This window comes from Barbus barbus (assembly GCF_936440315.1).
Source record: "Barbus barbus genome assembly, chromosome: 41".
NCBI lineage: Eukaryota > Metazoa > Chordata > Actinopteri > Cypriniformes > Cyprinidae > Barbus > Barbus barbus.
Genome location: NC_136719.1, coordinates 2,188,042 through 2,201,021, shown reverse-complemented (window position 1 = coordinate 2,201,021; position 12,980 = coordinate 2,188,042). Strand labels below are relative to the sequence as shown.

The window sequence follows — 12,980 nt, the reverse complement described above, 5'->3', positions numbered from 1 at the left end:
ACAGAATGGAGAAAAAAACCTTGTGAGAAACCAGGCTCAGTCGGGGGGGGGCAGTTCTCCTTTAGTAAACAAACTAAGAATGAAGACTTCTACAGCATTTATTAATCTTAGTAACTTTCAGCATTTACTTATGCATTATTAAAATCACAAGTTGTTTAATATTAATGCACTAACATGAATAAACAATGAACAACTATTTTCATTAACAAATATTAAGTGTAATAAACGCATTGTTCGCTCATGTTAATACATCGTTGACAAATGAGCATGAATGCAATCTGGAGTGGGAGGAGCTTGAGCTAATTAGGTTCAGCTGTTCAACAAGCTCCGCCCATCAGCTCTACAGCAAGGACCAAGACGTTTACACGTCAAGTTCACAATCATCTCATTCTAGCAGTATAGTTTTTTTTTTATTATTAAAAAGGTAAAGTTACAGAATTTAAAAAAAAAAAAAAAAGTTAAACCTTTAATTTGTTTAGTTTAAAAATTAAAACCGTTTTCTAGATGAACTTTTAAAGCAGAAATGCATCAAACTGTGAAGAGTCCATACAACCGTATAGAGCCAAGTTGTCTGGTCAGGGCCAAAAATGGAAGCCAGGTGAAAGACAAAACATCATTAATCGCCCTTTAGAAGAGAAAGGTTAAGGAAGATCTGATGCAGTTTATTTCTAGTTGTATAGCACCACTTCTAGTCACACAGGGGAATTGTATTGTTAAAAGTAATACTTAAAAAAAATAAAAAAATACAGCCACAAAGATATGTACGAATTCTTAACTTTATTACCATTTTGAATATAAATTCCTGCAGTCCACAATAGAAAATGCAGAGTGTATACATTGAAAAGACTGATCCCAAACCAGTTGTGTGCACGGGCACATAAAAACAAGACCGTATTGAAGGGGCATGTTAAAAACCACTGCGCCAAACAGCCATAGTACCATCATGATCTAATAAACGAGGGCTCAGAGCTAAGCACTAGCAGGATGTAGTTTATTATAAAGAGGGGAAAAAAAAACAAAAAAGCCCTAACTTTCAGGTGCCACACTAAAATAATTTTGTCCATGATATAACAAATCAAAAAGGCAATTCAGTGCACCAAACGAGTATGTATAGAAAAAAAACAAACCTATCTACCACAGTCTGTGAACATGTTATGCATCTGACTCAATGCAGTCATTCCTGTGGTGTGTCCAGATGTTTATGAAAGAAAAAAAAAAGTTTGTTCATTGATGCACACTGCTGTAAGCGAAATCAGTTTATAACAAAACGAAAACGCAACAAAACCCACACCAGAGACAGCTGTAAATGGATCAGAAACAAACACGCTTGCCAAAGGCTGCGCTGAGACCAGTTGAACATCGTCAGGAAAGAGAAGAGTAATCCGTTAAAGGCTGTTGTAAAGTGAGGTCCAGAGTAGAACTGACCTGGTTGCAGTATTCCGGGTTTAATTAACCATGTTTGTAGCAGCATTAAGTTCTGAGAGGAGACCCAGTCACTGGACCGATCAGCGTTCCCTGACATGGAATTTAACACGTCAAAAAAACAAACAAACAAACAAACAACATGAAGAAAAAAACAAAAACCCAAAACACATCAAGCGAAAGTTGTCTGAGTGGACTGTAATGGGACAGAAGTGACACGGCTGGGAAGTTCACAAGGAATTTCCGAGCAAATGGAATGATCTAGCATTTTCTAGTTTAAAAAAAAAAAGATTTAACGTTCGCACGTGTAATTCACGGATTTGGGGCCGATACAATTAAAAGCACTGCTGGTGTCTAATCATTAGCGGTGCCTTTTTTTTGGAGCAAGGATCAGTTGGTGGTAAAACATTTAGTCATTTGCACAATTAAAACCAATCGTGTCCTCCAAAATCAACGTTTCTAACACAGCCTGATGAGGAAACGGTTCCTTAGCACATCCAGAAAGCTGAACTACACTGAGAACGGACTGAAACTGACTGTAGCTTTCGCGTGCCAGTAAATTTAAATCGCAGGAATCAGCGAAATCATGGTGGCGAGTCGGTCAAAAAAAAGTCAAAAAGATCTCACGACAAAGCATTCAATGATATGTTGATTACAAGTTAAAAGTCCTCTAGATTATTCTCACTCAAAAAAAAAAAAATGCTCATTTTATTTCTAGCTCGAATCACAGAGTAGCTAAAAGGTATAACTGGAGACATCGAGTTAACACACGCACACACAACCCAAGTAAAAACAATTGAGTAGGTCAATTCACCTTTGTCCAGTACACAACGACATGAATTTCACACAACCTACCATATTTTAGATTTAGACGTGTAAAAATAAACTTGAATTATCAAGGCCTGAAACTGTTGTTTGCGAAAAAAGAGAAAACTTCAGTATTTTGCAAATCGCTTTGTGTCAAGCCGCCATCAGAGCATATCTTTGTCCAGTATAATGACAGACACTTTCGACCAATTATCCATTGAGTGCGAGACATATACGTACACGCATACACGTGTGCATGCATCCATGAATGGACATACAGTATTTTGAGTCTTTTTCCAGTGGTGTTACACAGAGAAGGCGCATGAAGTGTGCAAGCCTCCCTGACGCTAGGGGCGCTAGAGCGTAAAGGTGAATTGGAGGGTGAGGGTGGCACTAGTGTAAGGGGAAGAGGGGGAATGGGTGGGGTGGGGAGGGTCAGTCCAGCTCTGGTCAACAGGAAGAAATAACGTTGGATTGTGAGGTAGCACAAGTTGCTAGTTACTGTTCCTCTTCTTCCTCCTCCTCCTCCTCCTCTTCTTCTTCCTCAGAAGACTTAGATGGCTGCTCCTCCTTCTCCTGAAGAGACAGCAAAAAAAAAAAAAGTCAGATGAGGAAGTGATATTTGCATTATGGGATGCAAAATAAAACAATGCAACAATTGGTTTAGATGCCATATTGAATTAACAGACGTACAGTTTTGACAATGGCACGCACTGTATAAAGGTCCTAAATCACGTTATTTTTTACAACTTTCAAAGCTGTATTACAGACTTTTTGTTTGCTTAAGTTTTCAGAAAGAGATCGTCACTGAACGCTGTATATTAAACACTACAACCTACTGAAAGCGCCGTATTTCAGTCCCTCACAGATATGGAAAAACTATCATACCACGATTCACGTGACACGATAATCTTTGTCATTTGATCTCTTATTAAAAATAACAAAAGATACACATTACAAATACACACAGTACAAAAAACAAACTGCTTTATTTTCAGGGACAACCACTTGTTGTGCAGTACAAGTAAAGGGGGGGGGGGAATTCAAGTTCTTGCAGGATTCTTTAGTTAAATGTATATGTATAAAATGTATTTTATAAAAAGACCATATATATTTTTTGACCCTACTTTAAAGGTTCACAGTTTAAGTTTACAACTGTGACATACAATGTAGGGTTGCAGCGATTCGTCAGTCATCAATTATGAAAATACGTCGATTAGCATGGAATGCGTCAAGGAGTCGCACCTTTAGACACCCATCGCGCGAGCCTGCAGTTATCCCTACTTAAGACCGTTCTTCTGCCATGTTTAACACAAAACAAGACTCTAGAGCAGAAGGTAAAGGCTAGTATGGCAATTTCATTATTATTATTATTATTATAATACGACAGTCAGAACCGCATATAGCCAAACTGACGCCTTTACATTGTCAGGATTCACAACCACATTCAAAGCTGCGCTGAATGAACAGCACAGAACATCTAGTTGCCTATATAATCACGACAGGTTTAATTCACCCTCATAGACGGAGAAATGATTCGTGGTCATCTTAAGATCCACTGGAGCTGCCGTCAGTGCCGCGGGCGCGATCGCACAAGCTCTTTGAGACGCACGTGCCAAACGCACACTGCACTCGCAAACAAAGCATTTAAAGTTGTAGTTAGTTGTTTAACTGTGTGTTGGATTGGACAAGCCTCGGCTGGGCTCCTTTATTAAAAACGGGCTGTCAACGGTGATAAAACTTCTCAGTGTTATGACGCCATTTTTGATTCTTGAATGCGGTTGTGACTTCAGCTGTTCATTCATACAGATGTATTCAAGCAGATGTTTTAATCTGCTGAATAAAACATTGTCTCTCACCTGTAAGTAACTGCTGTCAGTCCCTAACAGCAACTGTGAATGGAGCCATAATGTGCATTTCTACACCCCTAGTTTTTAGTGAGCACGCTTCAGGTGTATGCACTCAGAAAAAGCGCACGTCAGACCAGCGCATGAATGAAACGTTTAACCGGCAAGGCTTGTATGCAAATAATGTACTTTTGCGATCGTGAATAAGTGCAGTGTCCTGTCAGAGTAACTCTACTGCTGTATGTGGTGTTGTACAGTATATAGAGACGGAGACACCAGAACTGCAACTGATGTGTGCTGTTAGCACGATACTACCATATTTCTTCAAAAGCAGATTGTGGAGAGATTATAGTCCACGATCAAATCATCATATCGAACACCCCTAGTTGAGGCCATGGACTGTTTTAATGACACCCATGCTACGTTTTCCGGACCTTGATCGTGGTAAGATCCTTGCTGTCTATGGAGGGTCAGAGTGCTCTCAGAGTGCATCAAAATACTTAATTTGTGTTTAGAAAACAAACAAAGGTCTTATGGTTTAGGAACATTATGAAGGTGAGTAATTAATGACAATTTTCATTTTTGGGTGAACTATCCCTTTAAGAGATTAAACAATGGTCACAAAGTACATTTAACTTTTTGCATGTTGCATCCTCTCTACTAAATCAAATCAGAGTTTCCTGTTTTCAAAGTTTGAATGACTAAGTGGAGGAAATGTCCCGGCATAGCTATGATAACTAGTAGTGACTCAAGGTTTGTGTGACTCAACTCGCCGGATTCCTGCAGACATGTTTGAATGAGGAAAGCTAAACTCCAGCGCCAGAACCGTGCCTCATGTAAGAGGAATGCAGCACAAAGACACGGGGCTGATGACTACACAGTGAGCTGTCGAGAAAACGGGGGGCGGCCTGATTACATGCCAAACTGACTTGACTTAGCAAAATAAAAGGCTTCAAGATATTTAATCTGTTCTTATAAACAAGACCTACGAGAGAAACGAAGAGCGAGAAAGAACTGCAAGAAATCCCCCGTGAGAAGCAGGCAAATATTTGTGTTGTTGCCCGTGGCAACTTCCCACCACACAAACACCCGTTCAGCCTTGCGGTTTTCGCTGTAAATGCACATGAAATGTGCTAAACGGAAGACAAATGAAAACTCACTGCTTTCTTGGGCCGTCCTCGGCGTTTCGTCCCTGCAGGTGCCGAAGCCGTTGCCGTTTTCTGAAAGAAAAAGAGAGAATAAACACGGTGCTGCACATGCAGTTGAGCACCAGAGGGAGCTGTTGGGCTCTTGCTGGCAGGCAGCCCAGGGGCAGCGAGTTCATTGGCCATTATATTGGAAACGGACATGAGCAGCACTTCAGTTCGCCAGCCACCTGGTCTAGAGCTGAGAGACAGCTGGTACAAGCGGCGAGAGAAACAGCAATATGCGCGCGCACAAAGGGAGAAGCGGTGTGCATATGGGGGGGTTAGTTGGTCAGCTGTCGTCATAATAGATGGAAGGGTAGAAGCAGGGGGTGGGGTTATCGTCTCAGAGACTGCACTGCTGCCTGTGCACCTGCAACGCACAGCGCCTGCTACGCCACAGGAAACCAGCAGGAAGTCAAAAGATTTAACTGTAATTGAGCAACTGGTTTTATCTGCAGACTAACAAAAACAGAAGACTCTTCTGGTTGCACATTTAAAAATATATATGAACTGACTGTAAACAAGCATGTTTACATTTAAACAAAAGCAAATTGGGCAGAATTAGTTTGAAAATTAAAGGTTCCAAAAGTAGGGATTTGCATTAATTCCATAGAACCACAGTTTTAGGTTCCACAAAGAACCTTTCACTAAAGAGTTCTTAGAAGAACCTTTGGTTACACTTTATTTTAAGGTGTCCTTATTACAGTAATGCATTTAAGTACAGAGTAATATTAATTAACTACATGTACTTACTATATGGTTAGGATTAAGGCTTGCCTTAGGGTTACTTGCACGTAACAATGCACAATTAAGTGTTATAATAGGAAGTACATGTAACGACGACACCTTAAAATAAAGTGTTACGGAATCTTTTCTTTATGTTAGGACCTAAAAAAAACCCTTCCTCTACAAAAATAACTTTGTGCAATAAAAAGGTTTTGAGAATGTTCTTTATGGAAACCATAACATGTTTTGATTGTTAGCGTGTAAACTCAGAGGGCCGGAAGACAGGTGCAGGTTTGTCGGTTTCTTGTCTTTGATGGCAATATTGTAGAAGTAGTTGTGCACAAAACCACTGAGACATTTCTACTCACTTTGCCCCGAGATGCTGTGGAGCTAGACTTGTTCTTGCTGCCCTTTGGTCTTCCTCTAGGTCTCTTCGGTGTGGGAGATCCACTTGCCTCCTGCTGCTGAGGATTGAAAAGGATAACATTTACATTTATTCATTTAGCTGACGCTTTTATCCAAAGCGACTTACAATTGCTATATATGTCAGAGGTCGCACGCCTCTGGAGCAACTAGGGGTTAAGTGTCTTGCTCAGGGACACATTGGTGTCTCACAGTGGATTCGAACCCAGGTCTCTCACACCAAAGGCATGTCTTATCCACTGCGCCATCACCACCCCATATAAGATAAGTAATCAGAAACACAAAAATCTGAGTCAACTGTGGGTTTCCACATACTGCTGGTGGATAACTTATAAAGCATCTGCTGTTCATAGTTAACACAACTGGTTGCTACTTTAAGACCAACAGGTGGCATGCAGTCATTGGTTGCCAAAAGAGAACCAAATACACTGCAGACCACCACAGCCCAGCTATCAGTGTTATACCAGGGTCAGTGTAAAGAATATTTCCTGCCAGACATATGCACATGGATAGAGTAAGCCAACTGCAAATAATGCATACCAAGTCTGCTTCTGTCTTCTCAAGGACAGGAAACCAAGTTTACGTCAATGTAGACTAACATCTACGTCATTTGATTTACAGAGAAGAGAATGTGAAAGAACAGCACTTGTTAACATTTATAGTATTTCAGGCATTTGACAATTTTACAACTACACAATACAAAACAGAGCCTGAATAAAAAAAATTATTTGAAAAGCAGTTGCATCCTAATTTCTGAAACGAACCACAAATGCACAAACTGAATCTGCTAGAGCTGCTACTTTGCAGCCTTTCTAAGCATGTGAAATACAGATGTGATCCACTTGGATAAAAATCAGAATGAAATTTAAATGCACAAATGATATATGCATGTTTGTTTTTTTCTGTAGCACATTATTAGTGTACTTATAGTGTAGTAAAGAGCTATGGCTTTATATAAATTATATACACACACTAAAGCAGCTAAGACAGTGGTGCCTAATAAGTAATCCATCTTGTTGTATGATGGTGGCCATGGATTACTACTCAAAGGCTCTGGTTACATGGGTGAGCAATAGAAACTTTAAACCCAATGCACTCGAGGCCCTATGAATGACAGCGGGATGAACCAATCAGATGCTGGTATTTCCCAGCGGCCAATCAGTGCGCAGCTGAAACAGTAAGTGGGTTACTGCTGGTTTAAAGAGATCATGTTACAGGCCTTGGTCATTCTGCCATTAAAGATGACCATTGCACATGTTAAGCGTGTGCAATTGAGCTGAAGATGCACCAAAACACAGATCAATATAGCCTATCGGTTAACAGCTTTACGAGATTAAAAAAAAAAGAAAAGGTTTGGTTTTCCTCAGCCGTTGTGCAAGACTTCAAAAATAAATAAAACGCACGCAAGCATCATTTTAGCTCGAAACACAAAATAAAGGCAGTAAACCAACTGAAACCCTGAAGAGCCCATATAAAGCCATGCAATACCTGTGGTGGGTGTTTTCGTGGTCTTCCACGTCCCCTCTTCTCTGCTCCGTCTTTCTCTTTAGGAGCCACTGTGTCCTTGCCAGAATCACTCATTGTGCTTTACTGGAAAGCTGCATGCAAAGAGAGTCAAGAGAGTAAGCACAGTCGATCAACAAACACTGCATCCATCTAATAGTGCAGAAACTTTAAATATTACTACGCGCTCGTTTGATAATAAGTAGAAATGAACTATAAGAGCGCGCGGAACGACCGGCTTCCCGTTTGTTTACAACACGCGCTAGGCCTGAGCTCGCGCGAATTCAACGGCTACAAACAAAACATATCCGAGCAGCTAGAGTCCGTTTAAACAAGTGTTTCTGAATACCTTGAGATCGCAGACCTGAAATCCGTCGGAAGCTCGCTGTGCTGCGGCGGAGCTTTAAAAGAGAAAGAGTCGAACGGTTTCTACGGATACCCCGCGGCTCCAGCGCGAACCGGAACACGAACACAGCGCGCGATTCGCGCCCTTTTAAATCCCCGAGCGCGTGAAAACACGATTCTGTTGTTTACACGCGAAGAGCTTTAAACGAGTAAAAAAATAAAACAGAAAAATAGCAAACAAAACTTAGCGCTATAACATTGCTTTGCGTAAAACATCGTTTGAACGATTTTAAACTATTTTAGCCCTTTGTTTCGAAACCCCCAAGAGTTGAGTTTTAAACGAATCGCGATGTTTGTTGCATATAAAAACAAAGTTTCTTCGAGAAAGGAGTGGACTGCGTTAACTTACTATAACTTAAGTAATAAATTACACCGAAAACCGCGCCACACGAGCCCGCCAATCTGTTTAGTGTTCGTTAAACCCCTTCAAATGTGCCTTAAAACAAACAAATCACTCCTGTTTCTGCTTCTTATTTTGTTCTTGTGGAGAATGAAAATAGCTAGAGCTAGCTTTGAAAGAAATGAGAGATTTAAACGTACCCTTTTAAAGGAGCGGTCGGGACGGCGTGTAAAGCAGAGAATGAATGAAACAATCGCCTTCAGAGCTTCAGGCTCTTCCACACCGGAAATACAAAGAGGGGCGGAGAGGAGGGCGTGCGTTTGAATTGTCGCTAGCCAATCAGCTGCGTCGGTGGTAGAGTTCTACCAATCAGCTGCGTCGGCGCCAGACACAGCCAACCGTTGCGTTTGTAATGTTGTTACATGTAGGTTTTTGTTGTTATCCGACCCCCCCCTTTTTTTGTTACCCTCTTTATTTTAGCGCTAGTTTAGAATCGCACGCAAAATGTACACATTTACAGCAGGCAGATTTTTTTATTTTTTTTAGAGTTTAAAAACATCTTCATTTTAAAGTCTCTTAAGCAATAAAAAGAAAAAGAGTTTTGTATAAAAAAAAAAAAAAAAGTGTTTCCAAGTTACCCACGAGACTGTTTTATTTTGTTTGTATGTATCCTTAATGCAACATGTATTATATATTGTTTTGTAATATTTAAAACAAAACAAAAAAATGCATCTAAAAATCAAGAGGCACTATTGAGCTGGAATGCATTAAAAACTGTTAATGCTTGGATGAAAGGCCAATGAAACAAGCTCAGAAATTACTCAAGTTATAACGGTCATCTTTTAGTTCCTACTATATTTCATTGACTAGAATTTGCTCTTTGTGAGTGCAATTGCTGTATCATTGTTTAAAGCAAAGTTCAGTGATAATTTAGTTACCTGCATGTTCTTCCAAACATTTCTTACTATGCGAGACAAAAGAAGGTATTTTGAAGAACATCTGGGACCAGTTGCATAAATATAGTGACTAAGACTGTATTAAGAACTAGTTTGACCAGCTAGCAGTTAACCAAGTGAAAAGCAAGCTTGAGCTACTTATTTTTATATTCAAATTTCTACCTTTTTTCATGTAACTGACAAAGTTATGGCCAGTCTTGAAGATTTGGGGTGAATAAATGATGTCAGAATTGGGTGAACTAACCCTTAATTCTTAGCAATCACAAACGATTGGAAGTCATTAAAATTCATTGGTCAGAAATGAGAACCAGCCAAAGGTCATATTCATCATCAAGGCATTGTAAAGTCACATTCACAGACACATTTAATATAGCAGAGCAGCAGGTAAATGAACAGCAGCATGGATTCAAACGCCTTCCACAGACACACATCTCTGAATGTCCTGGGATGCTGATTTGCCTCTCATCCCCTTAAATGACTGAAGACCTGTCTTCCTGAAGAAGTGCACAATACACCATGGTATTTGATAATTGGTCCAATTAAAGTTACTTTGGTTTGTCCATCACAAAATTGTAACCTTTTGCTGAAAGTTGCGAATTCAGTTCTCAACAATATATGTTTATACTGCTCTACGGAGAAGTAGCATAGCTCTGGTCTGATAAAGCAAACATCACTGCATGCATTTAAAGAGATACAGTCCTGTGACTTGTGAAAGGCTGGTCTTTTCCTGTTGAAGGCTGTGGGCTAAAATTGGTTTACATTTACAACACAAACCAAGGTGTGATGCTGCAGCTATCGGCACCCTGCTTTGGTCAATATGCATATTGTGTTGAAAATATGGAGTAAAAGCACAGCACCATTTAGCACAGCGCATTTCACTGACCTGTGTTTTCACAATGGGCCATTTGGTTTACTGAGACATCTTTTAAATGCAAAACCATGCCACTTATATAGCATGCAAATAACATGACTAATCCCCCATTCTTGCTGTTTACAGACGAGTCACCGTGAGTCACTGAGTATCCTCTAATCATTTTTGTACTAAATAAAGAGTCGTCGTTCTGGAATTTGAAACTGAAAGAAGTTTGTAAATTAAAGAGGGAGGGTTTTGATGACAAACAGATAAAACATTCATCAGCTTCCTGTCTAACTAACTATTAAACTTGTTCGAGGTTGTTTTTCATAGGCTGTTGTTTCTGAGACATTTGTCATGTTCACATATATACCTCGAGTAATATGCAGAGGAAGAAGTATGAATGAACAGCTGTAATGTGCTCACCATGTGCTCTTCTGGCACTTTAACTACTCCTTACTTTCTCCGTGCACTTCCTGCTTTTCCTGCCGTGTCTTCCATCGCCCACGCCCCTCACACACACACACACACACACACGGTCTATGAGCAATTCACAAATATTCACCCTCTTGCATTACGCCGGCTTACACCACCATATGGTTGCACTTATATATGAGTAATAATAATAAAAAATAATAATGTCTTGACATTATTTATGGGACTTAACTTTTATTATTGGACTTTTACAAGAGAAGGTAAAGGTAGATGAATAATAAACTTAATTTATAAAATAAAAGCAGTGAAACTAAAATTATATACAAAATATGGGTTAGGATCTGATCAAATGTTTGCAGAATGGTAATTAATATCATTTATAATAGCCTACTGTATCCTTTCTGAAGGTGCTGTGGTTTAACAAAGATGCATATATATATATATATATATATATATATATATATTAATGTGTATTTATCAATAAAATATAAAAAACACACATTGTATTTGGTACACCATGTTTATGATATTGCCAGTTACACTGTTAATGTAATGTAGTTTGAGTAGTGTTTCTGAATCTGGAATCTACCTAAAGCTGGTTTCTGAAAGATAACGTTTCCATACAGATTGATTGAAGACATGATCAACAACAAACAAAGCATTAATTCTCCTCCACTGTAAATGATTGAAAGGTATTAGCCATTTTAAACCTACAAAACAGTGCAATGTATTCAATACAGAAAATCCTTATTAACACATTTAACAGATTTTCAGTGTTTTCTTTTATAAAGCTGATGGTAAATGTTGTTGCTCTCATATAGCCTGGCTATGCATGAATTTATAGTTAGTTAGATTTCATTGTGCAATGTTTCCTGCTGTCCACAACTCAGAACTGGGAAACTGCTATCGTGTCTTCAGAAGACTTTCATTTTATTGCACAAGTTTATAGACCACATTAAAGTTCTTTTATAACATTTTCAGAGCTCGACGGTCTGCATCTGTGTAAACAATAAAAATGCCAATTTGGAGTGAACCATTCCTTCAGCAGTTTCGCTTTTCCATAATCGATTCTTCGACCTTCCCCCCACAGGTATGTTGTTATAGTTTGTAGTGTTTTCTCTGTTCATGTTAGCAGTCGGAGCTAATCACAGCCAGCGGTCAGGGAACCGGTTCTGTGTGGGTTTCTCGGGGGTTTGAGTCACACACGGTGGGCTGGCATTTATTTTCTGAATGAAAACAGAGGAAGGAAACAATCCCCTGCCATTTTTCAAATCTGATTCACTATTACTGAGTCAGTAATTTATCTGTTCAGTGGCTGAAGTAGTCTGTATTTTTTTTGCAGCAACTTAACAAGTTTCTATTTATCAACGAGTTTTCCCTGTAATTAAACGCATTAAATCTTTTTGCAGTGAGGCAACTGCCGATAGCACGCTTGAGCATCAGTAAGTTGTTTGTGTTAGATCTCTTAAACTTGGATAAACGCTAGCCACATTGATCTAATGAAAATACACAATCAGACAGATTATGTGAGTTAATGTCACAATGAGAGGTATTTGCTGAAATAAAATTCACACACTTCAACTTATGAAAGAACTTTATTGAGGAACAAATAGGCTAATACTCAGTTTTGAATAACATGAACAATTTAAAGTGACAAAACAGTGTATTTCTTTAAGGACTTTTGTAGATATAACCTATAGAAAGTGTTTTAGAACTAAATTAGAAGTAAATATTATTAGAAGTGTAGAAGTACATTTTCATAATGAAAATAGTACATAATAGAACCTTTTGAAAGGGTAGGCCTACGGTGTACATTTTTCTGATGGTGTGCATATTTTAATGCAAAGAAAATAGACCAGGCTCGTCATAAATAATCAACTGTCAAACATAACCCAAATGTACCAAATCATCCCAAGGATATACCCTGAAAATGCAGAACTAATGAGTCCATGAATTCATAATAAGTGACTTGTGCAGCCTCATTATATAATAAAGTGAAAGATCACGGCAAAGATACACAAGATGATTAACACTAAATTCAGGTGCTGAGCCAGACATTGTAAACATCCAGGAATT

General features: G+C 39.1%; 1 protein-coding gene across 3 annotated transcripts; it reads right to left on the bottom strand.

Moving 5' to 3' along the window:
- Window positions 1-377: 377 nt before the first annotated feature.
- Window positions 378-10,982, bottom strand: LOC306860861 (uncharacterized protein). 3 transcript variants are annotated; one of them, XM_079402839.1, is made up of 5 exons: window positions 10,896-10,982; window positions 7,901-8,010; window positions 6,358-6,453; window positions 5,237-5,296; window positions 378-2,805 (listed from the first exon to the last, which is right to left on the bottom strand). In XM_079402839.1, exons 2-5 carry the CDS (start codon window positions 7,991-7,993, stop codon window positions 2,728-2,730), a joined length of 327 nt encoding a protein of 108 aa, XP_079258965.1. In that variant the 5' UTR covers window positions 7,994-8,010; window positions 10,896-10,982; the 3' UTR covers window positions 378-2,727. The 3 variants fall into 3 exon arrangements, with proteins under 3 accessions (XP_079258965.1, XP_079258963.1, XP_079258964.1); XM_079402837.1 differs by lacking the exon at window positions 10,896-10,982 and adding an exon at window positions 8,861-8,944; XM_079402838.1 differs by lacking the exon at window positions 10,896-10,982 and adding an exon at window positions 8,265-8,754.
- Window positions 10,983-12,980: the final 1,998 nt, after the last annotated feature.